General features: G+C 56.2%; 2 protein-coding genes across 4 annotated transcripts; one reads left to right on the forward strand and one right to left on the reverse strand.

Annotated features, from left to right (window-relative positions):
* Positions 1 to 589: 589 nt before the first annotated feature.
* PPDPF (pancreatic progenitor cell differentiation and proliferation factor) lies at positions 590 to 3,219 on the reverse strand. Of its 2 annotated transcripts, none has more exons than XM_083801147.1 (5): positions 3,044 to 3,219; positions 2,200 to 2,289; positions 1,462 to 1,536; positions 1,149 to 1,245; positions 590 to 920 (listed from the first exon to the last, which is right to left on the reverse strand). In XM_083801147.1, exons 2-5 carry the CDS (start codon positions 2,252 to 2,254, stop codon positions 815 to 817), a joined length of 333 nt encoding a protein of 110 aa, XP_083657273.1. In that variant the 5' UTR covers positions 2,255 to 2,289; positions 3,044 to 3,219; the 3' UTR covers positions 590 to 814. The 2 variants fall into 2 exon arrangements, with proteins under 2 accessions (XP_083657273.1, XP_083657274.1); XM_083801148.1 differs by having other exon boundaries at positions 2,200 to 2,292; positions 3,109 to 3,211.
* Positions 3,220 to 10,381: 7,162 nt separating this feature from the next.
* EEF1A2 (eukaryotic translation elongation factor 1 alpha 2) lies at positions 10,382 to 25,120 on the forward strand. Of its 2 annotated transcripts, none has more exons than XM_083801142.1 (8): positions 10,382 to 10,679; positions 12,536 to 12,749; positions 16,477 to 16,656; positions 17,528 to 17,824; positions 21,481 to 21,631; positions 22,986 to 23,242; positions 23,849 to 24,083; positions 24,773 to 25,120. In XM_083801142.1, exons 2-8 carry the CDS (start codon positions 12,606 to 12,608, stop codon positions 24,898 to 24,900), a joined length of 1,392 nt encoding a protein of 463 aa, XP_083657268.1. In that variant the 5' UTR covers positions 10,382 to 10,679; positions 12,536 to 12,605; the 3' UTR covers positions 24,901 to 25,120. The 2 variants fall into 2 exon arrangements, with proteins under 2 accessions (XP_083657268.1, XP_083657269.1); XM_083801143.1 differs by lacking the exon at positions 10,382 to 10,679 and adding an exon at positions 12,008 to 12,225.
* The last annotated feature ends 2,029 nt before the right edge of the window (positions 25,121 to 27,149 follow it).

Here is a 27,149-nt window from a genome sequence, read left to right on the forward strand (position 1 = left end):
TCCCACACGTTTGCTGCGGGCTGGCAGCGCCTCCGGGAGCCCCTGCAGCACCGACACAGAGCAGGGAGAGCAGGGCAGCCGCCTCTCCCCGGGCTGCAAAACTGCTCTGACGGCAGCGGATGGAGCACACGGCTTTGCCCTTTGCCCCCACTGGGATGCTGGGGTGCAAAGTCACCGTGGCCTCGCACAGACCTCGTGCTGGGAGCAGGGCAGGGAGCTCCACATCTGGAAACCTGCCCTGAGGTTTGCTGGAGTCCAGCAGGAGCTGGCACCTCGTCCCTCTCACACCCAGGGACCTCTGCTTGCTCCCAGCCCACGCACAGCAGGCAGCAGAGAGGAAAGAAAGGCTGGGGGGAGGCTGCACGGAGCCGGATCCTGCTCACGCGCAGGGCACACATGCAGTGAGTCAACGCTGGCACGGCCACGGCTGGCTCAGAGCTGCTCACCCCCTGCAAAAATCCCTCCCCGCGTTACCCTAGTGGAAACGCCGTGGTTGGAGGCTGCGCTGCCTCCTCCAGCCCCATCGCCATCCCCGGCTCAGCCCCAGCCTGGCAGGACTCCCATCCCCGGCGAAAAACAACCCGCAGGGTTTTTTTTAAAAGGCTGCTCGAGTTTATTAGTTACCATTGAACAAGTACAAAGTACAGAATTGTGTCACCAAGTCTGCGCAGAAAGGTGTAGCTGCGTTAAGAAATAGAGTAAAAAAAAGCTGGTGTAGAAGCTTGCTGGGGGTCTGCCGCTTTATTTTGTTCCCCTGTACTGCTTTCATCTCTGAGCAGCCCGACTCCTCGAGGGGCTGTGCCCGCCGGCACGCTCAGGACGAGGGCCCGAGGCTGGGCTCGCTGGTGTGTCGCCTCCGTCCTGCTCCCGGCACCAGCGCACACGCCAGCTGCCCTGCCGGCACCTGCAGCGCTCCCAAGCTGCAGGACAAAGCAAAAAAAAATATTTAAAAAGGGGCAGGCTGATGCCAGGGCTTTTTGTTGTCAGCCTGTGTTTATTTCCACAGCCCAGGAGCGGCTGTGCTGGGCAGGGAGACCCAAGGGGTGTCACCCAAAGGGTCAGGATGTGGCAGGGATGTCCCCAGCTGCCCCGGGTGGCTCTGTCCCCGGTCATCTCATCCCAGTGCCACGCTGGAGGAATGCGCTCACCTCTCTGGGGACTCCGACACGGTTGTCATGGCTGGGGGATTTGTCTTCCCGAAGAAGAAGCTGGCCCACCACTGGCCGGGGTCAGATTTGGGCAGCCCTGGGGGGACGGCACAGGTCAGCGCACCCCAGGCAGCGCTGCCACCGCCCCGCTCTCATCCCAGAGTCTGGGTTTTGCCTCCCAGGAGATTTGCACAGCTCCACGCTTCCCCCAAACATCCCAAACAGATTTCCAAGCGTGGGATGTTCTTTGCTGAGACCTTTAGGGGATGCAGCTCGCCACGGCCCACGGAACCAGCTGCGACCATGCACGTACCCGGGTGGTGCGGGATGACCTCCCCGTAGTCTGAGCTGCTGCAGGAGCTGTTGCTGGACGTGGAGCTCAGGCGCCCTGCAGAAAAAAAGCCAGAGCCAGCAGTCAGCGCTGGCCCTTGGCACCATGAGACACGGAGCCCTGGTGCCACAGCTCGGGCTCGCCGCTGGCTCTGTCTCACTTCAGCGCTCGCCCAGTTTTAGTGCCAAGCCAGTAAAAACCAGTAGGAAGGAAATACTGCAGAGATTACAGGCTGGCCAACATCAGGTAGCAGAAGAGCATGTAAAACCCGTGTAGGAAACCACTTCCACCCCCAAGGACATTTCTGAATGGCTTTGCATTGTGTGCAACACTTGGAAGCCTTTACGGATGTCTCAGGGCCAAGAGGGTGCAGATTTCTGCCCATAATCCATGCAGTTTTAGCCCGACTGCTATAAACCTGTTACTAGTTTCAGCTCCAGGGAAATATTTTAATCCCCTCTGGTTTAGGCAGTCCCTCAAACCAGAAAGTCACCCCCCCCAGGGGAGGCACCAGGAGCTGCCATTGCCCAGGCTGGTTTTGCAGCTCATTTTCACAGCAATGGTGCACGAGGCATTCGAAGCCAGCCCCCTCCCCACAAGGTTAGCAGCAAGGAAAGGGGTCTCCAGCTAGAACGAGCTACTGAGCATCTCCTTTCTTGCCAAGGAGCTCTCGGCGGGGGCTCCTACCAAGACCCCGGCACCCTCCCCCTATGCTCTTACTTCTGCGGTAGTTGTGCGTGGCCATGAGCGAGCCGCTGGATGGGATCGATGCCATGGTGCTTGGTCTTGGGTGCTGCACGGACCTGAAACCTGCAGGAAAAGGGGCGGCCATCACCGCAGGGGGACCTGCTCCAGCCCCCGCCCTGCCTGGGACGGACCTGGGACAGCACCCAAAAAGCTGCAGGGGGTTAAATTGGGCAATTTGGTGACTGCTCCGGGGATCTGAGAGCACGGTGACCCTACACGGGTTATGGGGGCTACTGCGCACAGCCCCGCGTGTGCCCGAACCTGCAGGTGTGTGCGAAGCCAAAATCCCCACAAACACCTGCGTGCACAGCCCCTGTGCGTCCCCCCCCCCCCCCCGGCCCCCGCTGGATGTTCTGCCTCTCTGCACAAAGTTTCTTTCCCGGTGTCGGCGTTTGGGAGTTGCAAACCTCAGAGCTGAAAGCCCAGGCGCGCTTTGCGGGGGGCGCGGGCTGGGCCCCCCCCCCGGCACGCAGGGGTGGTCCCTGGGGGGAAACTGAGGCACGGGGCTGGCAGGGCTGACCCAGCGTGTCACCCCGAGGGGACCCGCAGCTGCCGCGCTCGGGGCGCTCAGCCCCGGCCCCAAACCAGCCCCTCCCCAGCACCCCCCCCCGAAATTCCCCAAATCCCCACGGGCTGCCCCATTTCCTCACCAACCCCCCCCCCCGTACTCCAACGAGCCACCCTTGAGGCCAGGTGCCTCCCCCGCACCTGCAGACCCCCGAACCCCCCCCCTCGCCCCCCCGTTAGCACCACCCAATGCCCACCGCCCCCTCCCGGACCGCCTGCAACGCCGAGCACCCCCGCGGCCGCGGCGCACCTGGGCGGGCAGGCGCTAGGACCCTGCGGGGCCCGGCGGGCAGGCGCTAGGACCCTGCGGGGCCCGGCGGGCAGGCGCTAGGACCCTGCGGGGCCGCTCGGCGGCGGCGGCGCCGCCCGAGGAGCGCAGCGACCGCGTCCGCTCCGCACGGCCTCAGCCGCGGCGCTGCCGGCCCCGCCCCCCCGGCCCGCCCTTATATCCCCTCGGGCCACGCCCCCCGCGCCTCGCCGCCAATGAGGCTGCGGGGAAAGAGAGGACACGCCCACTGGCCTCGAAGGGGCGGGGCTGGCGGGTGGAACGCCACGCCCCCTTGAGCTGGCCACGCCCCCTTGAGCTGGCCCCGCCCCCTTGAGCTGGCCCCGCCCCCTTGAGCTGGCCCCGCCCCCTTGAGCTGGCCCCGCCCCCTGGCCGGGCCGGGCTGGGCGCTCCGGGGGGCGGCCGCGTTGGGACCCGGTGGTTTCCCGACGATGTTCCAGCGATCGCCGGGTTTTGGGGGGAGGAGGTTTAAAAACATAAAGGTTTAAAAAATCGCAGGCCGTGAGACCTTTGGGTAGTCAAAAAACGCCGAAAAAAAATTCAAAAAATGAAGAAAAAAATTCAAAAAATGCAGAAAAAAATTTAAAAAATGCAGAAAAAAATCAAAAAAATGCAGAAGAAAATCAAAAAACGCACTGAAAATGACTAAACGCATAAAATACACGGGGAAAACAAAACGTTACAGCAAATCTGCGGGATGGGAACGTGGTCGGGACCACGGCAAAGCCAAAGCAGCACCGAAAGGCTGCAAAAATCCTGCACGACGTCCGCAGGGGCAGCTCCGGGTCGTCTTTTAATCATTTAATCATCTTCTTTTTTTTCATCATTTTTTCGGGGTTTGAAGACAGAAGAAGCCCGTTGCCCAGCCCCGAGTGGTTCCTGCACGAACTCTGCCCGCGGTGGGGTTTCACCCCAACCAGCCCGTCGTTTTGGCGGTAAATCCGGATTTATTTGTTAAGCACGGGGACAAGCAGGCAGCACCAGGCAGGTTGCTCCGTTGTGCTGACTTGGTGCTTTCTGGGCAATGAGTTTGCCAAAGGCCGGACTTTGAATACACAAATGCGAGCAGGCGGCTCTCACAGCCCCGTGGGAGGTTTCGTGCCCAGCCTTAGGATTTTGTTTTTCTGCCTCATGCTCTGGCAGAGGTTTGGTTTCAGGGTCCCTGGGACCCCCGGGCTGGCCCTGCTGGGTGTTTTGCTCCAGCCCCACTGGCTGCAAAGCACAGAGGGCCCTGGGGAACGGGCTTGGGAGATTTATCCGGCCTAGGAAATGAAAGATTTGGGTGCTTCGGAGCCAAGAAGTCACTTTTATTTTAGTGAAGCCTGGCATTTCTCAGGTTCCTCCTCAAATCCTTCCTGACAGATGCGTCTCTTTATCCTATGCCCCTCTAACAATGTATAGAGCAATAAAAATCTGTTTAAAATATACATAATATAAAAATATAATATAAAAATATACAGAATATATTCTGTAATGGACTATATTCTCCATGGTGAGGGCAGGATGGCTAATTGCTTTAATTAATGGTAGAGCAGAGATGCACAAACACTTCCTATTCCCTTTGTGTCCTGACACCGCTTCCACGCACGGCCAGGGCTGCTTTTTAGAGGATTTGCTCCTAAAAGAGCAGCGGGGTCACGGCAGGCGCCTGGAGCAGCCGGGGCTGGGAGTGATGGAGCAGGGGACGAGGATCCAGTCGGGTTTCCCAGAACCAAGCCCGTGCTGGGTGCGCTGAGAGGAGGGTAAATTTCATTTGTATTGATCGAGAATCAATCATTTTAAAAGCAAGTAGATGACAAGGTTTGGACAGATTTTTTTTCTTTGATTTTTCCACTAAAATCGAAGCCAAAACCAAAGTCTCTGACTGCGACTCTCCTTGCAGTTTGCTTTGGAGCATGTTTTGTTTGCCCCCACCCATTTTTTTCTTTTCGTTTTTAATCTGGTTCTTGGGTCTCCAGCTCCATGTTATAACTGGCAAATGTTTTTTGTTGTCTGCAGGTTGCGTGTGCCTTTGGGGAGCAGCCTTTCTTGTCACCCTGTGCGCTCGGCAGAAACATCTGGAAGGCAGCGAAGGCTTTCGGAGGCATCCAAAAGCGTTCGGAGCCGAAGGAGCTGCTGGGATCCATCCACGCTCGCAGATGGGGACCTTGGGGCACTCCAACAAGAGGACAACGAGGCTTGATGCCCCTGCCAGAGCTGGGGGCTGGGACACCCCGGTGGATTTGGGAATTCACCCGGTGGTGACACGTCCAGCAGCCCCGTCCCCACCATCCCACCCAGCAGCAGGCAGCGACCAGAGCCACCTGTAGGGCTCCAGGGCCTGATCCTGCCCACCGAGGATTTTTGCCCCATTTCCACTCCGGCTACAGGCAAGGGCACGGCTGTGCCCACCTCTCTCATCCTGCCCTGCATTTTTCCTGGCTGCCTTGCTCCAAGTGCAGGATTTGGGCAGCTGCTGCCACCTAGGGATAAAAACCACCCGCGATGTCCCCAGGACCCTGTCCCTCACCTCCCTGTGCCCACCCGTGTTGGAAGCGGACGAGGGGGGGGGAGATGTGAGAAAGAAATTGCTCCAGTCTGGTGTTTGGTCAGCAAAAGCTGGGCAAATGGGAAAATCCTCTCGCAGAAACCGGTAGTGGTGCTGAGCGGGACCCACGCCTCTACAGAAAACTCTCAGAGCAGCGTCTCCCATGTGGGACCGAGGGAAAAATTCACTGCCATTCAGTGAAAACAAAACATACGGGGGAAAAAAAAAAAAAACATTGCTAAATATGCTTCATTGGGCTTCGAGGGGGGTGGCTCAGCACTGAATTTGCTCATTAAGTTTTCTGATCCTTAATTCTCCCTCTGGATGCACCCAACGCCTACGCAGTTAGCCAGCCGCCCCCGTTAGCGGCCCTTCACCTCAGGTGCTCAGCAGATGCGGGCAGCCGGGGCTGTTTTCGCTCGGCGGCTGTGGTTTAATAAGAAAAGCTGTCCCCAGGATTAACGCAGGCTTTTCCTAACTCGGAGACGTGCCCGGCTGCCAAAACAAATACATCAATCTGCTGCGGCTCGGTGCGGCCCCAGACTCTTGCTGTAAAACCCGTAAAAAAACGCAGGGCAGAGGCTCCTCATCGCACTGGGACTCGACCTAAATCAGCACAAAGCAGGGTGCTGCACCACGGTCTGGCCCCTCGTCAGCACCTGGGGACATTTACGGGATCAGATGCTGCACCTGGGCATCAGAAGTGTCGGGGCATCCCCGAAGAGATGCCTTTGAGGTGCTGCTCTTCTCCTTCCCCTGAGTTTAAAAAGATTTCAGAGAATGGATGTGTCCAGCCCGTCTTCTTCCCGGGCTGCCAGCGGAGAAGATCGGGCTGTTTTATTCTCTTTTCTGTCAGCAGCGCCTCAGAGAGCAGGAAGAAGCAGAATAGCGATGCTAAAATGACAGCGGGGAAGGTGAAGAGCACTGAAGGAGTGAAAATCTTCGGGAGAAATCCGAGTTTAGATGAGGAGCTGCTGCATTCATCCGGGGGGACGTGGACCTGTAACCCGTGGGTGCTGCTGAGCTAGGTGAGGTGGGACATGGGGGCTGGCAGGGCTGGCAGGGGACAGACCCTCCTGGGTTGATTTTCGGATGGTTTTCCCTCCAGGACCACCATCCGTCTCTCAGCCTGGCTGAATTTTCACACCCCGGGGCACATTGCTCTGCTTCCTTCCCGGCTCGACGCTCAGCCTTAACAACGTCCTCTGTTCCTCTGGATGGGAAGTTATTCCCATGACGGTTATTTCCGTAAGTTATTCTTCATAAAGGATGGGAAGTTATTCAGGCCGATGGGTTGCCCCCAGAGGGAGGGGTTCACCCCACAACCCCGTGCTTCCTGGCCATGATTTAAATAGCTCCAAACCTTGGCACCCAGGGCCCCCGAGGCTCTCCGTGGCAGAGCTGAATTTTGGGCACGAATGCACACAAAGACTGGCTGGGGGGGAAGGAGGGGGGTGCTACGGGGGGGGGGATTTCCCTGTCTTGATCCCATAACTCAGCTGCTTGGTGCAGAAGGGGTTTGTGCACAGCACGCTGCTGTCCCTGCAGGGGTGTCACCAGACACCGTCCCCAGCTGGCCGGGTGGTGAGAGGGCTTGGGCATCTTGTTATCACGTCCAAAGCTTATTTTTAAACTGCTGGCTCCAATTTAAAGCTATCAGCAGCATGTGCTGACTGCAGGACCTCAAAATACTCTTCCCGCCTCCTCCTTCCCTTGTCTTTCTGCCCCATATTTCTGTCTTTTTTTGTTTTGCCCCTCTCCGGGTCTGCAGCATGAGCATGAGCTGAGAAACCTGCTTGCATGAAAGGTTTCATGAATTTTTCTCCTGTTTGGTGCCTGGAGTGCTCCTACACAAAGGTACGGAGCCGGCCACAGTGTGTGCCATGGGGTGTGATATGGGCTGTCACGGGGGGGCTCAGAAAGGGTGACCCCAAAGCCAGCCCCGTGTAAACGTGCTCCAGAAACCACTGGGAGATGCTGTGCAGAACCCCGTCCCATTGCAGCAGGGGGTTTGATAAATGGGAATTTTGTTGTTTATGTGTGCTGTTGTGGGGGCACTCAGGACTGCCAGGGGATGCGTGGGGTGTAGGTGAGAGGATGGCCAGTGCCTCGGTGCTCTGAGCCCGGCCACCTCCAGCACACAGTGAGCTGTAAACGCTGAAACACCTGGGCGCAAAGCCCCGAAAACTGATGTGGAAGGAGCTGAAACCCCCACCACAGGAGGAAGGAAACCTGAGGGCATTCACCCTGTCCAGAAAGCTGCCCTTTGGAGGACAACCGCTGCCCCTGCACGCTCTGAGCACCTTTTCCAATGGCCATCGCACGAGCACAGCACGAGGCCCCGCAGTTCTCTCCGGATATCCCTAGTGCTCTGCAGGGGAAGCAGGAGGAAAGCAGGGCCCCCTCTGCTGCTCCTGTGACCAGCTGGGCTCCTGGGGGGTGCTTTGCCTGGGTGGGCAGCCCTGGTGGCTGCTGGTGGCACTGCCCCAGCCCCTGCCTCCCAAATCGCAGGAGCTCCGCTAGAAAGGAACACCCCCAGCGCCAAGGCAAACCCAGGCAGGCAGCCCAGATCCATACCAATTACCGGCACTGCGGATTATTCGTTCTCACACCGTGCGGGGCCTCTTTGGGAAAAAAAAAAAATCTCAAATTTTATGTCTGGGCAAATGGGATTTTTTTTTTTTTTTTTTTTTGCAGAGCTCAGTGCGTCAGATCCTAACCCGGGGCTTGGGGGGCTGGAGGCAATTATAAAAGGGGTACGGCACCTGCCAGACCCCATAGCAGTGCCCAGAGAGAACGGCCTTTTGGGGGGTCTCAGTTATCTCAGATGATCCCAAATCATTTGGAGATGGATTTTCTGGAGGGTAGATCCAATCCTAAATAGGATTTAGGGAATTATTTCAGCTGGGACAGGATCTGAAGGTGGATGGATGGAGGCAAGGCGCTAAACTTCCAGCCACCGCAGGTTTTGCCTGCTCAGGTCTCTTTTATTTCAAATAGCCGAACATCAAAGGACGGATGAGCACTATTTTTTTTTATTTTTTGGTCCAACCTTGCGGGGATGCACTTCCACTCAGGTGTGACAATGGTGGTGCCCGCAGGGATGGCGGGCGTTGGGTGCAGCCCTGCTCTCCGGCAGGATCCGGCCCGAGCTGTGGCTTTAAGTCCCTCGGAGGCTGGCTGTAAGGTGGCTGAACCTCGCCCCGATTACCCAGGTCTGGCAGCTCTCTCCTCTCCCCGTCCCCTACTATTTATAGTCCGGCGGGCTGTCAGGCTCCGCTGCGCTGCCGCTACGGGCAGCCCCATTTCTGTGCAGGCAGCGTGGTCGCCAGCAAGGCTGCCCTTGCGTAAAAAGAGGAGATTATTTCTTGGCAAAGCACTAAAAAGTGGGAGGGAAGAACAAGGGACTTGTACGCTCATCCCTGCAGTGCATTACCACCCGTGTCCGTCCTCGGCGCATCCAGACCTGAGGCAACACCACCGCTCCTGTCCCAAAAAGGTCTGGATTAGTTTCTTTAAATACTGTTTAAAGCCTTCCTTTTCAAAGCTTCTTTTTACTTTTTCTGGCACTCACTGGAACGCTGCATAAAAGACATCCTCCCTGTCACGTTTCTAAGAAAATACCAGTGAACTCTAACATTCAGAAAAAGGAAAGTCTCCCTTTAAACATTAATGAGAGGTTAGTACCATTTTAATCTACACGATGTTTAAGTGTTTAACCCTGAGACTATGAACTAACAGTACCTGACTTAGCTGTTAAATTCACTGAAAGATGGTCAAGGCCATGCAATTGGTCTAGACTATTACATAGCTTAATTCAAAATTAGCATTCTTTTGACCTGTATTTGGCTTTGGGACGCAGAAAATTTTGCATTACCTTGTAATTGCACAGCCGACACAGGTATAAATATTCTGACCACGACGTGATATTTTTTAACACAAAGAAAACGTCCTGATAACGCTGAAAGACATTATTTATGGTTTCCTCGTCCTAGGGCTGGAGCCCCATCCCCTGTTAAATGAAACGATGTTCATAAGCCACAGATTCTCGAGCAAGAGCAATACATATTGCAAGCGCGGGGGCATATTTTGCTCTATTTGTTCCTTGCTTCTCTGTTTGCTCCTGGGCTAATGCATTTGCACCGAGGCAGAAATGTGGGTCAGTGCCTGCAGGGCTGTGCCCAGGGCCGTGTCCGCCCCGCGTGTGCCCGTGCCGGGACCCCTGCCCACCCCACGCTCGGGGTCAGCCCTCCGGCACGGCTGGCCCCGAGGGGACACAGCGAGGGCTCCTCTCCCCCACCAGTCCCATAAAATCACCCCCAGGCTGCCACAGGGGGTCCGAGCCCCACTCGGTCTCCATCTGCCCCACTCCCCCGGATCAGGAGCTCCCTCATTTCCCCTCTCTTCCCAAAAGCCCTTCCTTCCACCTCCCTCTATCCCTCCATCTTCCCCCCTTCCCTCCATCTCACTCACCCCTCCACCTGCTCCAGCCCTCCACCTCCCATCTTCATCTTCCACCCCTCCAGCTCTCCCCTCTCATCCCTCCATCTTCCTCCCATCCCACCCCTCTACCTGCCATCCCATCCTTCTCCCTCCTACCCGTCTTCCACCCTTCCATCTTCCCGTCCCTCCATCTCCTGCTCCTCCATTTCCCCATCCCACTATTCCTCCCATCCCTCCGTCTTCCCATCCCTGTCTCCCTCTCCTCCATTTCCCCCATCCCTCCCTTCCTCCCACCCCTCCATCTTCCCATCCCTCCGTCTCCCTCTCCTCCACCTCTCCATTTCCCCATCCCTCTCTTCCCCCCATCCATTCTCCAGCCCCCACCCTTCCACCTCCTTCCCTCCCAGACCCCGCTCCCTCCTCCTCCTCCTCCTTCTCTTCCTCCTCCTCCTCCCCCCGGCGCGCCTCCTCCTCCTCCTCCTCCTCCTCCTCCCCCGCCCGGTACCGCATTGCCGTAGTGCGGGGGGGCCGCTGCATTGCGCTGCCGCCGTCGATAGGTGGGCCCCTCCCGGGGAGATAAAGCCGCCGGAGCCCAAGCTGGCAGCCTCTGCCGCCCCGACCGCCGCTCCGGTAAGAGCTCCGGGCCCCCCCCCCCTCCCCCCCGACCCCGGTAAGAACGGGGGGGGACCGGGCTGCGAGGCGGGGGGGTGGGGGGTGCAGCGCTGCGTGCGCCCGGGGTGCCGCGGGGACCCCCCGGGGGGGACCCCCCGAGGGAGGGAGGGGATGGGGCCGGGCCGCTGCTGAGACCCGCAGGTGCCTGATCCCGCAGGTGGGAGGTAACCCGCATCCTCCCCCCCTCCAAGGCCTTCGGCTCCCGGGGGGGAAAAAAAGAATCTAGAAAGAGCAAGAAAATCTGTATTAAAAAAAAAAAAATTGTTAAAAAATAAAAAATCTGTATAAAAATATTAAAAAAATCTATATTAAAAATCTAGAAGAAAAATCTATATTAAAAATCTAGAAGAAAAATCTATACCGAAAATATAGGAAAAAATCTAGAAAAAAAAAACCTATACCGAAAATCTAGGAAAAAATCTAGAAAAAAAAAAACTATATTAAAAATCTAGAAAAAAAAATCTATATTAGAAATCCAGAAAAAAATAAAAATCTACACCAAAAATCTACACCAAAAATCTAGAAAAAAATAAAAATCTATATTAAAGAATCCAGAAAAAAAAATATTGAAAATCTAGAAAAAAATCGATATATCGATCTAGAAAAAATAAAAATCTTTATAAAAAATCTAGAAAAAAATAAAATCTTTAAAGAATAAAAATTCCATAAAGAATAAAGAATCTATAAAAATAATAATTCTATAATTAATTAAAAAAATCTATAAAGATAATTCTATAAAGAATAAAAAATCTATTAAATATCTATTAAAATATATATATATATATATAAGAAAATAAAAATCAAGCCCCGTTCCCTCAGGGGACCTGAGCCCTGGGTGCCGCAGGGTGCTCAGCGGGCGCTGGGCGCCCGCGGGGAGCTGCGCAATGGCCGCATCCAGCGCTGGGGCTGCTCAAGGGCAGGGGAGGGAGAGCTGGGGGGCGGCGGGGCCGTGGCCCCCCGCACGGGTGAATCTCTGGGCGAGCAGCAAGCTGCCGCTGACCTGCTTTGCTTCCACGGGCAGATTCCTAAAATTGGATTTTATTAGACGTCAAAGGAAAGCTCCTAATTGTGCAGGGCTTGGGCAGCGCTGCGGCGCCATGGTAACCCCGGGAGATGCCAGAACAGCTCCCCGGCTCTATCGATTTTCATTTCGAGCCTCCTCCCTCCGTTTTACCCAGATTCAGGGCAGCAGAATTTAACCAAATCCCCCGCCGGGGTCCAATCCTTGTTGCCCCCGCCCCGCTATGCCGTGGACGGGGGCTATTTTTGTCCGCCCCGCTTCGCGGGCACCGTGTTGTCACCCGAACCGCGCGTGGCTTTCGGGGTGGGGGGTGGGGGGGAGGCGAAGGCACCCGGCAGGGACGGGCGCCCACGGCTCCTCCCAGGACGCCCACGAAACGGAGGAGATGCCCTGGGGCTTGGAAAGACCTAGAAGGCAGCGGCGGAAAGGGGAGAGCCACGCGGGGAGGATTTTCCCCGTGGGAAGGGCACCTTCGAGGCACCGGTGACGCAGCCCTGGGAACCGGGGGGGGTCTCCGGGAGGGCGGTGGAGGGCAGACGCCGAAACCGTGGCGTCTTGCTGAGGGTCGGAGGCTGGACGTGGTGGCCAGAAATAGCCCGGCCAGCCTCCTCTGGGGGCGGCTTGGATCCGTCCCAGCATGGACAGGGCCGCCAGACGAAGCCAGGCACCCCCCCGGCCGGGTTGGGGCGCGTGGTCCAGCGGGGCGAGGGGAGGAGAGCCTGCCCCCGGCGGGGCTGGGGATGCTGCGGAGGGCAAGGGGGGCTCTGCTGACGCCTGCCTTTCCCCCCTGCAGCCTCCCCAAAAACGCAGCTGCGCCCCCACAGCCCCCCCCGCCGCCCGCCCGCCACGCGTAGCCCGCCAGCATGGGGAAGGAGAAGACGCACATCAACATCGTCGTCATTGGGCATGTGGACTCTGGGAAATCCACCACCACCGGGCACCTCATCTACAAATGCGGGGGCATTGACAAAAGGACCATCGAGAAATTTGAGAAGGAGGCTGCCGAGGTGAGGAGCCCGTCCCCCCCCCGTGCGCCCCCTCCCCACCCCCAGGCGTGCCGAGACCCCCCAGCTCCGCGCCGATGCCCCGCAAATATCCCAGGGGCGATGCTCCCCTTCTCCTGGGGCTGCCCTTCTCGTACCTTCTATTTCTCCCTTTGTTCCCATCACATTTTTCCCCCTCTGTATCCCCAACTCCCCTGGCTCCTCCAGCCTCGGTAAAAATGGGCCATTTGGGTGCTCGCCCCCCCTCCTCGCTGGGGCTGAGCCCACCACCTGGTGGTCTCCCTGCTGCAAGGTGCTCCTGAAGGGGCTTGGCGAGATTTGGAGGGTGGATTAGGGATTGCAATTCCTAATTCCGGCAGCAATTGCGAGGGTTCTGGGAGAGCCACAAACCCTAGTGCTTCAGGGCATGAAATCCCCTCTAAATTTTGTGCACGAGGAGGAAAAACCAAAGGAAAATCTCCTTCCAGTGCCTGCTGGAGCACGCAGCACCAGCTGGACCCCCTGTTTGATCCAGATTGTTTAAAAAAAACCCATTCCCATTCTTCTCTAGCATGGTGTCTGATGTGTGTCTTGATTGGTAGCCTTTAATATAGAAAAGCTTACGTGAATTAGAAGCATTTTAGTTGAATTCTTTTGTTTAACTTGTCTAAAGGAGGCATTTGTAGCAATATAATGCATGCATTTATCAGGCTGTTACACTGTAAAGCACCACCCAACACGTATGGCATGGCAAATGCGGAGATTAAGGAGGAAAAAAATAATCTTGGAGACAGAGGAAAACGCTGTGGATTGGAAACTCCGGGAAATTAATGATGGTAAATTCTAGAGAGGTGGGTGAGGCAGGGAAAGCCGGGCTGTGCTGGTGCTAGGGCAGATCTGGTCTCTCACAAGATGTCTTGTCGTCATCGTTCCGGGAACCTTTAATGCAGACATCCCTTCATTTTTTCTGGCCAAGATCCTATATTAAAAAAAAAAAAAAGGAAAAAAAAAAAAAGGAGGAAAAAAAAAAGCTTTTCAGACCTGCCATTCCTGATTAAAATGTTTTGCTGTCTGTCTGTCTCAACCCTTGGAATTTGCCAGTAGCAGCCGAGCTAAACCACCCATTTTCCTGCCTCATTGTCAGCCCCTTTTTGCAGCCCTCCGGAGAAGAGCTTCTTCCTTAGCACAAAATGATTTCTCTTTCCCCCATTTTCAAAGGATTGCTGATGTGCCTCAGTATATTTCCACCCCTTTACCTCCAGCTCAGGTGTGACGTGATGAGGTTGTTGTAGACATGACTGCGGCTATTTTAATTGAACAGACACTTCCCCTGACTTGCCAGAATATGCGGGGACTGGAAGCTGCTATTAATAGCCTATTGACTGAGCTTACAGACTCCATTTTCTGATGCAGGGCTGGGGAAGGGTTTTCTTCCATTAGGTGGCATTCGCAGGAAATGGAGGCCTGCGTGCACCCAAAAAAGCTATCAAAAAAACAGGGTCTGATTTTTTTTTTTTCCCTTAAAATAAAAGATTTTTTTTTTTCCTTTTGACTTCAAGGGCAGGGGTAATAGTATCTCTAAAAGTAGAGCTGTTCTTTAAAAAAAAAAAATTCATTATTTGTGGTCTCCAAATAGAAAGCTGTCCCTCTGCTGGGGTTTGATCAAGGAAAATCAGGCAGTTTCTGGCACTGAACAGTGAAGGTATTGTGCAAAGCTAGATAATACTGTGTTTTTTCAACAACAGCCCTGGGTAACTGAATATACCCCGTGAAAGGAGGGAAGCTGTTTGCTAAATAAAGGATCTCATTTGTCTTCACGTTACGTCTCTTGGTGCGTTTGCAGAATATAGACAGCTTTTTGTGGGTGCGGATGCCTGCGATTCCTGCACGGGAATCCTGTCTTGCAGGAGCCGGGGTGCGGGGCAGCTGGGTGCCCCCACAACTTGCTGCACCCTGGGGCATGCTCCGTGCCTCAGTTTCCCCGCCCATCAGTGAAAAGGCTGCTGATTGCTGAAAGGCCGTGGGGTCTGCTCATTTAGCTCCCGCCTGAGCACTCCCCGTTATTAATGCATTGCACGAAACGAATTCGTTTTCCTTAGCCCCCCTCCTCAGCTTGGGCAAGAAGCGATCACGCTCGAATGATGCCTTTCATCTCCCCCAGCAAGGGAGGGAGTGGATGCGCGTGCTGCAAAGGGTTAACCTCCCGGCTCCTGCTCTGCCCCCCTTGCTATAGGAGATGCTCAGGAGCAGAGACGTGATTCTGGATTGTTCCACCCCCTCCCCGACCGCCCCTCCTGCAGGCGTGAGAGCTCTGGGCTGGGGCTGCGGCATCGCCCTCTCACCCGCCGTTCCCCCCCCCGAGGAGGGGGGAGGCTTGCCCAGGCTTTAGGATTTTGCCTGTAATCCCCCCCAGCGAGCTGCAAAGTCATCGCAGCACTCGGCTGTTACGTAAAGGGACCGGCACCGTTAATTCCCCGTGCTGCACAAGGTACCAGGAACCAGGGCAGAGCGCTGCCCAGCACCCCGCTGTGCGTGGGATGCGTCCAGGTGTGATGCTGCCTTAGCCTTCCCGGCGAGGAGCAGCACCGGAGCGTTAGCTGCCTGCCGGCAGGATGCGTTTCCCTCCGGAGCGGTGATTTATAATGGCCCGTTAGGAATTTTATGCGTTGATGCTCCAGAAGAAATCCCTGCTACAGAGAACGCGCGGCTCTGGGTGAAGGGGGAGCGTGCTGTAACATCTCTGTCCTTGCGCAGCGGTTACAGCATATTACATCAGCAGCAGGTGACCTATTTCTCTAGCTGAATTCTGTTTGCCATCTTAGAAAACTCCCATCTCAGCCCCAGACCTGAAGATCGATGCCCATTAACCATCCCTCTTGGCTGCCCCGGAGCACGGCATGGCCAGGGGGGAGATCGTCCTCCCCCCTGTGAGCAGGACCCCAGCTCAGAGCTGGGGATGTCCGGCCCTCCTCCATGGCACGATGTCGAGGGACACTGAACCACAGGAGAAGCCGGTTCAGAAACGACGTTGTGGTTTTACCAAGACGTGTGCTTTATCACAGGACAGAGATTTTTTTTTGTGGCTAATCTCGCCCAGCATGATTTTCTGCGCTACAACGTTGGCTGTGATTTTGGCCATTTGGCAATGACAGTTGGTCTGACTGCAGCTCGCAGTAGCTTTCCGTGCGAATTCACACACTCTGTGGCAAAAATCAATCACATTTCTCTTCAGCTCCTAGCAACAGTCTTTGCATTTCATTTTCTTTTAACCCGTTCCCCTGCTGCACCCCTGTCACTTAGGGGCTCCCTCGCTTTGTCGTGCCCTTTCCCTCTGAGCAGATGTCTCACAGGTTGGGATAATAGATTAAAATGCAACAATAAGAAGCCTTCCAGCACTGCTGGGTAATTCCGTACCAGGATGATTTCACAGCAGCCATGCAGGGCCCTGACATTTCACGGAGGAGACCTTGAGGAGGCTCCAGCTCCTCCTCGTCTGGTCCCACCACAAACCCACGTCACAGCTCTTCCAACTTCTTCTCTATCCCATTAAAGAACGCGTTGAGAACAATATCTGCTTTCACCTGTATTTATTAGTAAACAGATCAGAGCAGCCATTGAATTTAGAGGGTTTTGCCCTCAATGTTTGCAGCGGGACCCTCGGCCTTTGTGGCTATGGGAGCTGGGATGGGTCCTGGTGCCTGCATTGCCCTGGGCTTGCATTTCTCACCAACCTTGCCTTTGTGTTGGCCAGATGGGGAAGGGGTCCTTCAAATACGCCTGGGTGCTGGACAAGCTGAAGGCCGAGCGTGAGCGTGGCATCACCATCGACATCTCGCTGTGGAAGTTCGAGACCACCAAGTACTACATCACCATCATCGACGCGCCCGGCCACAGGGACTTCATCAAGAACATGATCACCGGGACCTCCCAGGTGAGAAACGGTGGCCACGAGCTACTGGAAGAGGGGGAGGCTGGGGCTCTCCAATGAGCCTGGGGTCACGTAGGTGCTGCTGGAGCCCTTCTGGAGGAGGGTATTTGGGCGAGCAGTCAGCCAGAGGTGTTGAGCAGGGTCTACGCAAGAGGCCAGGTGACACTTGGGGACCTTGCTGTGATCCTGCACCTCCTGGATGTCCAGGGAAAGGACCTCCTCAGCACAAAGGATGGTTAATCCACACCATTTACCCTACTTGGATGAGTTGGGGGTGAATGTGACCTCTCTGAGCTACAGGCTGTTATGAGAGGGTGTCTGCCATATTATTTTAGCCTCACACAACTCAGATATACAAGAAAGGTTATGTAGTCCCTTAGCTTCTATTGGCCCAACGAGACTCTGCAGGTTTTTTCTCTTTCCTTTTCCTCAAAACAGCTGTCTTTTTTCCATAAACCACATGGCCATACTCTACGGTTGATCCTCCCAGGGCAGGGCAGCATCCCTTCACTGCACTGCGGGGCATTCCTGCCTCCCAGTGCCGCTCCCGGCCCTCACCCAGGGACACTACTGGAAAGACTTCAGTGGGATTTTAGGCTCTACATCCCTGGGTGGACGAGATGAGATTCTGGTTGGACTCACACAGCCTAAAGAACCCACCCTGATTTCCAACACAGGTTGCAAAACCACACGTGGTTGGCAAGCGTAAAATAACGCAGGTCAGGTTCGAGGTAGATCAGTGGGGTTTTGGGTAGCAGCTGGCAGGGAGCCTGCCCAAGCCGTGCTTTTATCCCACATCCATCTGGGGCGTACTCAGAGCTCTCCGGAGCAGCTCTCTGGGGACAGGAGCAGATCACGAGCTCTCTCCTCCCAGGCTGACTGCGCCGTGCTGATCGTTGCTGCTGGCGTCGGCGAGTTTGAGGCCGGCATCTCCAAAAACGGGCAGACCCGCGAGCACGCCCTGCTGGCTTACACGCTGGGGGTGAAGCAGCTCATCGTCGGCATCAACAAGATGGATTCCACGGAGCCCCCCTACAGCGAGAAGCGCTACGACGAGATCGTCAAGGAGGTCAGCGCCTACATCAAGAAGATCGGCTACAACCCAGCCACGGTTCCCTTCGTGCCCATCTCGGGCTGGCACGGGGACAACATGCTGGAGCCCTCCCCCAATGTAAGTGCGCGCATCGTGGTGGATTTTTTTCCCCCCACCCTCACCCAGGCTGAAGCTGACTTTGGTGCTGTGAAAACCGCAGGCACATTCCGTGCCCCCGTGGTGCGTAATGGCCCACGGTGCCAGCGTAGACGTGTTTGTCACGTAGCTGTGGTGGTGCTGAGCTGGGATGAATGGGTGCGCTGTGCGTGGCCACGCTTGTTGCTGTGCCTTGGTCAGATGGCCTAATGACTGCCCACGAGCATCTCCAGGAGGTGATCTGCACGGCCGTGCTTCTGGGATGTCAGCTGAGGGTTGCACACCGTCAGCCCCGCGGTGACGTTAGAGCCGTCCGCAGCGATTGTCACGCTCAGCAGGAACACCGTGTGTGTTTTTAGGGCATTGTTTTCCCAGGCAAACAGCACGATCTGGTCGCCAGCTTGGAACAGCTCCCGCGGCACAGCCGGGCTCCTCCGTGCCGAATATCGGGTGCCTTTTCCCATCAGTGTCGTATGCCACCGTGGCAGCAGTGCCCCATGTTCCAGTGCTGCGACCCCGCTCCTTAAGATGAATTTTGCTTGGGAAAGTACCAAATTTCCCATGTGAAAAGCATGGTTTCCTTGAGCACCCATTTAGGGTTGCTCTTTGGCCAGTGGATTCTTAAATGGCCTCTTCCTGCATGCATCAGCGATAGGGATGGTGGGGACACGACAGCAGGGTGCTTTGGGTGGTCCCCTGCCACTACTTTTTATGACAGCAGGGGAGAAAGAAGAGCTTGGAGAGGGATGGGGGCTCCTTGGCACACAAGCTGCCAACAGCAGTTGTTACTTGGGCATTTTTTGTGGAGAAAAAGCTACCCCAGCTTTATTTTTCTAAAGAAATTAAGGGCTAGACAGTTCTGGCCCGAGGAAGGTCCCTGCTCTCCCACTGGTTTCTGATGACCTTGAGCAAGTTGCTCAGAGCAGAAACCCCCAGCAGTCCCCTGGGGAACCAAAGGGAAATTTGATGCTTTAGGGGGCATTAGGACTTGTGGGCTAGGGGTCAGAGCTCCATGTCGAGGGAAGCAGCATATCTGGGTGCGAGGGAGGTCGGGCATTGTGGTTCTGAGCTAGAGGAGAGCTGCAATGCAAGCTCACAGCGACCCAAAATGTAGCTCACGGCCTTACGCAGGAAAGGCAGCTCCCAGGAATCTTGGGGCTGGCTTGGAACGAGCATTTTTGGGGGTGTTGGGGAGATTCCTGTCCCCTGAGGAACAGGGTTTGGATAAGGTCAGCCACAGCCATGCCAAACGTGGCCGCACAGTTGCTGGGTGCCTCCGAATCGGGCTCCAAATGTCAGCAGCTGCTGGGCCGGGAAGATGATCCTGAGCAATTCTCCTATTAATAGGCTGCAGAGGGCGGGCATGGAGCAGGATGGGCCCCGCTGGCCCCGTTCTTCCAGACGGGTCTCGGGGCGTGATCTCAACGTGACGTGCTGCCCGGCGGGGCAGGGGCTGGGATAAGCAGCAGAGGAGGAGGTGGGGGCATCGGGAGGGAAGGAGAGCTGGGCAGGCTGCAGGGGCTGGGTGCTCAGCAGGAGCTTTGCTGGAAGGATGCGGGGACGTCCCACGCTGTGGTCCCCAGGGGTCCCCCTCCCACTTCTGCGGGGACAGAGCTGGGGACCTAGACCCCCTCCCCACTGCTTCTAGGGAAGTGCAGGCACGGATCTCTCCCTTCCCATTTCTTGCCTGAAAAATCTCTGATTTTTCTCACTTGCATGCTTCTGGCTGGGTTTCACCGAAGCACAAGGCAGTCGAGTGACGTGTCTGCCCACCAGGGGACTCAGCAGGGAGCCAGGATTAGTGGGGTGGCTGCAGCAGCCCCAGCCCACCAGGGTGCAGGGATCTGGGGCCGGAGCCAGCCCCATATGGGGGGCTGCAGCCCCTGGCCCCGATGCGCAGCGCCCCAAGGCCAAACGACAGCTGGGCTGCGCTCGCATCCAAGTTTGACATTTACAAGCTTTTTTGGCAAGCGGGGTTTTTGCATCCGGCCAGCTTTCCGCTGCTGCAGCTGACAGAACTGGGCCACTCGGGGTGGGTTTGGGAGGCTCTCCCTCCGGGGGATGCTGCAGCCGAGGGCACCCCGCCTGCGGTGCCAGGAGCGTGGTGGCCCCGCGGCTGCAGCGGCGAGGTCGGGACGCGCAGGGTGCTCAGGGGGTGGCAGGGGGGTTAAAATCAGAGAAATGTGACTGCTTTGTGAAACGAATTTGGGGAGCAGCAGGAGTAAGAGCTCAGCATTAATTAGGGCAGCTTGAGCTTGCAGCACCCGGGGCTGTCAGCGCAGGGCTAACATTTACCCTTTCTGGCTGGGTTAGGTGGGACTCCCCTGCCACGGAGTGGTGGAGTAGGAACAGCTCTTGGGAAGTAGGTATGGGGGTACATGAATGATGTTTAACTTGGGCAGCCCTAGGAGGCAGCACGATCCTATTTTGGTAGATGCTCCTCATCCTCGGGCCACACCGAGGTTTTGCAGATGGGTTTTCCCCTGGGGTGTGTCCAAGTGCTGCCTTAGCCGGCTCTCAGGACATCAGATATTCCCAGGATGTCAGATGTTCTTGGGAGGTCAGATATTCTCAGGATAATGCGTGGAAGGGAGAAGGGACGGCTCCCACAGCCAGGTGCCACGGGGCAGAAGCTGCCGGTCCTCCCTGTCCCCGAGGCAGGCAGGGGATGGGGCGCAGGGGGCACAGGGGTGGCCGTGCCCCCCCCCCGGCAGGGCTGCAGGCAGGTGGCTGCAGGGACAGCTGCTCCCACGGGCGCCTGCTGGCATTTTGGGCCACGTGGCAGCCGGTGGCAGGGAAGCTCTGAGTCAGCGCAGGATGGATGCAAAACAGGGGGGTGCTTCGGGGGACCCACTGCACCCCCTGTCCCGTGCCACTTCCCGCTGGTGATGGTGCCTAAGGGAAAAGCCCCGTCCATAATGCAGGCGGCGTTTTAAATCCACGTGGAGAAATACCGTGTAAGCCCCTCTCGGTGGAGGAAGGGGCAGTGGCCTTGCAGGACTCTGATCTCTGGTGTCTCAGGGTGGTTTCAGATCCAGCACCAGATTCTAGCTTGCTGCAAGCCCAGGCATGGCTGCACCTTTCAGATGTGCAGCGTCACTCCAGGAAAGCACCGCGGTTCCCTGCATCAAACCGTGCCCTCTGCTGAGCACATTGCATTACATCTCTGTTCTTTTTTTTTTCTCTTTTTTTTTTTTTTTCAGCCAGTTTTAGCTTCAAGGATCCAATGTAGGGCAGAACTATTTATGAAAAACAATCCTGCCCCTCAGCAGCCTTGAAGAAATTCAGTTCCCAGCCTGAAGGCCGGGCGCTTTGCACCGGGTGAAGGATGGTGTGGGGAGGCAGCATCCGTGGGTTAGGAGTGGGGGCTGCAGGTTTGCTGGATTTAACCGTTTCCACCCTTTTTCTTCAGCTCATGGACGTCTTGCTCGTTTCTCGGAGAGAGGGGAGAAGGTGGGTGGAGGTGGAGCAAGGTGTGCAGATGAACCTGCAGGGATGGGGGATTGGAACGAGCACCCCAGCCCCAAATAAAGCCAGGACACATCTGGACTGTGTCCTGGTGGGACACCTCAGTGGGATCATCCCGGGTTGTTGGGGATGGGCACATTCACTGCATGCTGTTGCTGCTCTGTTTCCAGATGCCTTGGTTCAAAGGCTGGAAGGTGGAGCGCAAGGAAGGCAACGCAAGCGGGGTGTCCCTCTTGGAGGCCCTGGACACCATCCTGCCCCCGACCCGCCCCACAGACAAGCCCCTGCGCCTGCCCCTGCAGGACGTCTACAAGATCGGAGGTGAGCAGCAGCCCCACCAGCATCCCTCTTTAACCCCAGCCTTCCTTCCACAGGAATTTGGGAACGATGTTTCCAGGTATTGGGAAACTGGAGGGGATGGAGTCCTTGAACTTCAGATAAGACGGGGGAGAAGGGTGGTGGCTGCAGGGCAAAGACCCCATTTGAGATTTGGGTTGGAGGTGGACGTGCCCAAAGGTGCCCAGGCAGCAGAGAGGGGCAGCGGCTTTGTGGTCTCACCCCAGGGAACACCCGATGCCAAAACGGCTGCAAATTTGGGTGTCCCAGAGGTCACGGCTGGCGAGGCGAGGTGGAGACCTGCCAGGAATGAGGCCCAGCAGCAAAAAAAGCCCTGGGGCCCAGCTGAGGGACGAGGCCAGCGGGGAGGGCCACCGGTGAGGCCGCTGCGCGTGCCTCCCAAATGCCAGTGTCTGTCACCGGCACCTCCGCCTGCCCAGCTGCGCCGTGGCACCAGCCATGTAGGGAGACACTTCTTCGAGCTATAAATGTCCCCCGGGCTCGCTGACCTGCTGGCACCACGGGGCAGTCCCGCTGATGGCTGCTAGGCCAGGCAAACATGGCCATTTCCAGCTCTTCTCCACATTTTTCCAAGGGCAGGTGTGCTGCAGGAACCAGGCGGGTCGAATGTTGCCGCCGTGGTCTTGGGCATTTTAAAGGTGAGGGGTGGTGGGCAGCTCTGTGTCCTCCCCTAGCTCAGCTGGGGAAAGGCAGGTAGGGTTCTGCCATGGGGTTAGGCAGGTCCTTAGGGAGCAGAGACACTTTGGGACTGGGGGAGGCGGAGGCAATAGGGCTGGTGTGGGGGGACCGGATGGGTCCCACCAGCCTCCCCAGCTGCTTTTCAAGGTTGCTTCTCCCAGTCCTTCTTCACTTGACTCCGATGGTGAGTTTTTCCAAATTCTCCCGATGATGCAAAATTCCAAAGGTCCCGTTCATTTAATTAGCCACCCTCGTTCCTTACAGCTGGGACGGTGTGGCCAGCAGGGCTGTGCTGTGGCACACATGCTGTGTGTGATGTGCCTGGTCCTCTGCACAGGATGGCCACAGCTGCTGCAAAGGAGGAGTTTTCAGCATGCATGGGTTGCTCAGAGCCTCCTAGCAATGTGCACGCCCTTTTTTACAAAACATTGGGTAGGAAGGGCTGGTTCATGGTAGTTTTGAAGAACCTGATGCTGATCTTGAGACTAATAACTGTTTTTCGGTTTGGCAAGAGACAAACATAGTCTTTGGTGAAAACCACTGGAGATACCTTGCTTTTATGGCAGCCAGGCTCTGGCCATGCTGCCCAGGGATGTGCCAAGCAGGTTACATTTTATTCTGCTCTATCCTTGCCCCACAGGGATCGGCACGGTCCCTGTGGGCCGAGTGGAGACTGGCATCCTGCGGCCCGGCATGGTGGTCACCTTCGCTCCCGTGAACATCACCACCGAGGTGAAGTCGGTGGAGATGCACCACGAGGCGCTGAGCGAGGCCCTGCCCGGGGACAACGTCGGCTTCAACGTGAAGAACGTCTCCGTCAAGGACATCCGCCGCGGGAACGTCTGCGGGGACAGCAAGTCGGACCCGCCGCAGGAGGCGGCACAGTTCACGTCTCAGGTCAGCTGCGTAGGGTTGAATTCTGTTCTACCCTACCCTACCCTACCCTACTCTACCCTACTCTACCCTACTCTACCCTACCCTACTCTACCCTACCCTACTCTACCCTACCCTACTCTACCCTACCCTACTCTACTCTACCCTACTCTACTCCATTCCCACGAGAGGACCCTGGCCACCTCGCACGGCTGAGCTGGAGGGGATAACGTGCTGGGGAGCAGCGGATCTGCCAGGCAAAGCTGAATGTTTTAGATGTGCGTGGCAGCTTGCCCAGGGTTTAGGACTCGGGTTTGCAATCTGCACACCACTGCATGTGAACAGGGCTCCTTCCTTTCCAAAATTCACCGGGCTCTGGGGTAGAGCAGGACTTGGTAACCTTCAGCAACTGGGTACCTGCACCCACGTACTTCTGCCCACTGAATAAATAAATGATAGTTTAAATGGCATTGTAAACAAAGAGAGGGTTCTGTCATTAAACCAGTTAGCTTTTCTCTGTGTGTGGCATGAGAGAGCATTGATTTCCCCACCCTGCTGGTCCCGAGCTGTGCAAGACCCTGTAGACAAAGTCCCTTTGGGCGGTGGCCCTGACGTTGCTGTGTCCCCCAGGTGATCATCCTGAACCACCCCGGGCAGATCAGCGCTGGCTACTCGCCCGTCATCGACTGCCACACCGCACACATCGCCTGCAAGTTCGCCGAGCTGAAGGAGAAGATCGACCGGCGCTCCGGCAAGAAGCTGGAGGACAACCCCAAGTCCCTGAAATCGGGCGATGCGGCCATCGTGGAGATGATTCCTGGCAAGCCGATGTGTGTGGAGAGCTTCTCCCAGTACCCACCCCTCGGTAAGGGAACGGCTCCTGCGTGTTCTCCCGTGGAGGAGCGTGGAGGCTGCATGGGTGCTGACCTCGCTCTGGCCATGCTGAGCCTCTCCCAGTATCCCCGCTGGTCAGACTGGGGAGGCAGGGGGAGCTGAGTGCATTTCATTGCTCCTCCACATGCAAAATCTGATGCACAAACGGGGTTAGGGCAGCTGGGCTGGGACAGGCTCTCTGATGAGCTGTTATCAAATGCAGGGATGGGTTTTCCCACTGGGAATAGTGGAGCTTTTCCTCCAAAATTATTGAACCCCAGAAGTGGCTGTGCAGGAACATTTCTCAGCTTCCTTGTCTCTGCCCTAAGAAAACTGGTTGGGAGAAGAAACAGGGAGAGGACACCTTTTAGTGCAGGGATAGTGCTTGCCTTGGTGATGGTGCACATCTGGTTTAGCAACGCAGACAGCAGCTGTGATTTAAATTTAATAAATAGTCATTTATTTATTTACTTAAAAAATAGTCATTTAAACAGAGAAGGGCACCAGGGCGGTGCTCCTTGGCGGTCAGCACAGGCGCTGGTGGCTCAGGGCTGGTTCCCTCTCCGAGGACAGTGGTAATGAGGGATTCACGAGGTGGGCTCAGCTCCAAGGGGTGCACATCCCACCTGGGGGGGGTGGCGCGGCCGCGTGTCGCTCACGTCCCCCCCCTTCTCCCCCCAGGCCGCTTCGCTGTCCGTGACATGCGGCAGACCGTGGCCGTGGGCGTCATCAAGAACGTGGAGAAGAAGAGCGGTGGGGCCGGCAAAGTCACCAAGTCCGCCCAGAAGGCCCAGAAGGCTGGCAAATGAATCGTGGGCTCCCAGTGCATAGCGCAGAAACCATCCCTGACACCAGGACGCTGCCACCGTCTCCCCCGGGCGCATGTGTGCACATCAGCTTGTAAGAGTTTATATGTCAACGACTGGATGCTCACCATTAAGGTCCAGTGGAAATTCTTTAAAAGGAAAAGCATGTTCCAGCGTTTGTGAGGCTTCATGTTAATTTTACCAATAAAACTGGTACAACATCCACAGTGGAAAACAAACAAGCAAACAAACAAAAAACCAACCAACCAAAAAAAAAAAAAACAAACAAAAACCACCAAACAAACCAACTGACCCCAAAGGTGTGGAGCTCTGTGTGTGTGTGTGTGTGTCATTGAGAGGGGCTGGTTTGCTGGGCTCGTGGAGTCCCGCTTAGGGCAGGTGCTGGTGATGGGCACAGGCAGGGCTGGGACGGGTGGCTGGAGGATGGAGGACCCATGGGCACCCCAGTCAGGGTGGCACCCAGTGCCCAGATGTTCCCCGGCTCTCACCCCTTGACCAGTGCAGGTGCACGGGCTGATAACCCCTGCATAAAGCAGGGGCTGGTCTTACAGCAGGGGTTTTGCACTCTCCTTAACCCACCCAATCCTCTAATATCAATTATCGGGGACTTTATTATCATTTTTCTACGCAGATTAGGTTTGAGTAAATCCCCTGAAGTTAAATTATTTAAAGAGAGAAATAGCATACCCCTATATCCTTGAAGGGCTAGCAATTCCATGTTAAACTATATAATAACCCCCAATTTTGGGAAAAGTGGAAAAAGCTGCCTACCCTTTACACATTTCCTTCCCTCAAGCACAGCAGATCCCCCATTGCGACAGAAACCTTCCTGCCCAGGTGATGCCATGACCCAGAGCCCAGAGGTGCCCGAGGGCTGCCGGGAGCCCCAGACCTCAGGGAGCCCACCCAGGACCACGTCTTGACCCCCTTGCAAGCCCAAATGCGGGTGAGGATGCCCTGATCCGTACCCACCCAGCACAGGCTGCTCGAATGCAAAGGCTGCGGGTGCAGATGCTGAGGGGTGACCGAAGTGGCTCGGAGGGGTAAGGGTGGGATGCCGAGTGCAAGGCTGCAGGAGGCACGAGGGTGCTGCTCACAGTGTGCCACCGTGCCCTGGGGACATTCCCAAGGGCGGTTTCCTCCTCGAAGGTGGGGTTAGCAGCACACCGGGGCACCCTGGGCTCTTGGAGCACTTTTCAGAAGCAACAGCGCCGGGAGCTGCAGGGCAGAGGACGCCACGTGCGGGCTCTATGAAGGGCGGCACCATGCCAGGTCCTTCCCAGGAGAGCTCCAGAGGCATATGTATCATTCCTGCTTGTGTTACAGGAGCTCTTAATGGTCCTAATTAACAACTGATGCTCTGCAGCGCTGAGTGCCCCAGGCAGAGCCCCATGCCACAGCTCACCGAGCCGCCTCCCCCAAAACTGCGTGCACAGACCACCGGGGTTCCCCCTCACACCCCCAACACCCACCAGCTTCATCCACAGGGATTTCCAAGCTGGGCAGGAGAACATCTCCACGTGCGTGTTTTCTTCTCCATCCCTCAAGCAGCAGGGACGGGAGCTCCCCTGGGGACGTCCCTGTGCAGGTACCTGCAGCTCGCCGGTCCCCAGCAGGAGCAGGTCCCTGGTGCAGCAGGAATGGGGACAACTTTGGGATCAGATGGCAGAGAAGAGCAGGCACAAGGCTGCACCTGGTCCTCTATCGCTATTTTAAAAGCAAAAACAAGCTTGACAAAACCACAGCTACGTTTCCATGGAAATACGCCAGGGGAACTGTGAAGGACGCTTTGGGAGTGATGCACAAGCGGTGTGGTAATTAACAGGGTAGCTGCAGAAAAGGAAAAATTCAAAACCCTGAGGATTTAACTCAACAGCAGGTTCACGTTTTCAGCCCAATTTCTGGGGTTGGTACCCTAGGCAATCTGCAGGGTTTGGAAGAAGAGATGTGGCCTGAAGTGAGACGTCTGCAGTGGCAGCATCCCCTGGTCTGGGACATTTGGGTCGGGCTCTGTAGAATGCCAGAGTAAACAGAAATGTTCCGATTTAGGCCCATTTCAAAGCACGAGGTTCCAAAATATCAGGTATCCTCAATTTCTAGGAATCTCAAAATGAAATGAAGCCATGACCTGCCTCCACCCGGACCTGGGGTTTGAAGACCTGTCATGGGCTAGGCCTGTTTGTTGTGACCCGATCAGTCACCGATGTGCAGACCTCTGCCCGGCCCCCCAG

This window comes from Anser anser (assembly GCF_964211835.1).
Source record: "Anser anser genome assembly, chromosome: 16".
Lineage (NCBI taxonomy): Eukaryota > Metazoa > Chordata > Aves > Anseriformes > Anatidae > Anser > Anser anser.

Coding starts and splice junctions, on each gene's coding strand:
- PPDPF (XM_083801147.1), bottom strand. CDS start 2,254: ATGGCATCGATCCCATCCAGCGGCTCGCTCATGGCCACGCACAACTAC. Junction 1,537..2,199: donor CACGCACAACTACCGCAGAA/GTAAGAGCATAG, acceptor TTTTTTCTGCAG/GGCGCCTGAGCTCCACGTCC. Junction 921..1,148: donor GTGTCGGAGTCCCCAGAGAG/GTGAGCGCATTC, acceptor TTTGTCCTGCAG/CTTGGGAGCGCTGCAGGTGC.
- EEF1A2 (XM_083801142.1), top strand. CDS start 12,606: ATGGGGAAGGAGAAGACGCACATCAACATCGTCGTCATTGGGCATGTG. Junction 12,750..16,476: donor TTGAGAAGGAGGCTGCCGAG/GTGAGGAGCCCG, acceptor TGTGTTGGCCAG/ATGGGGAAGGGGTCCTTCAA. Junction 23,243..23,848: donor CGGCACAGTTCACGTCTCAG/GTCAGCTGCGTA, acceptor TGTGTCCCCCAG/GTGATCATCCTGAACCACCC.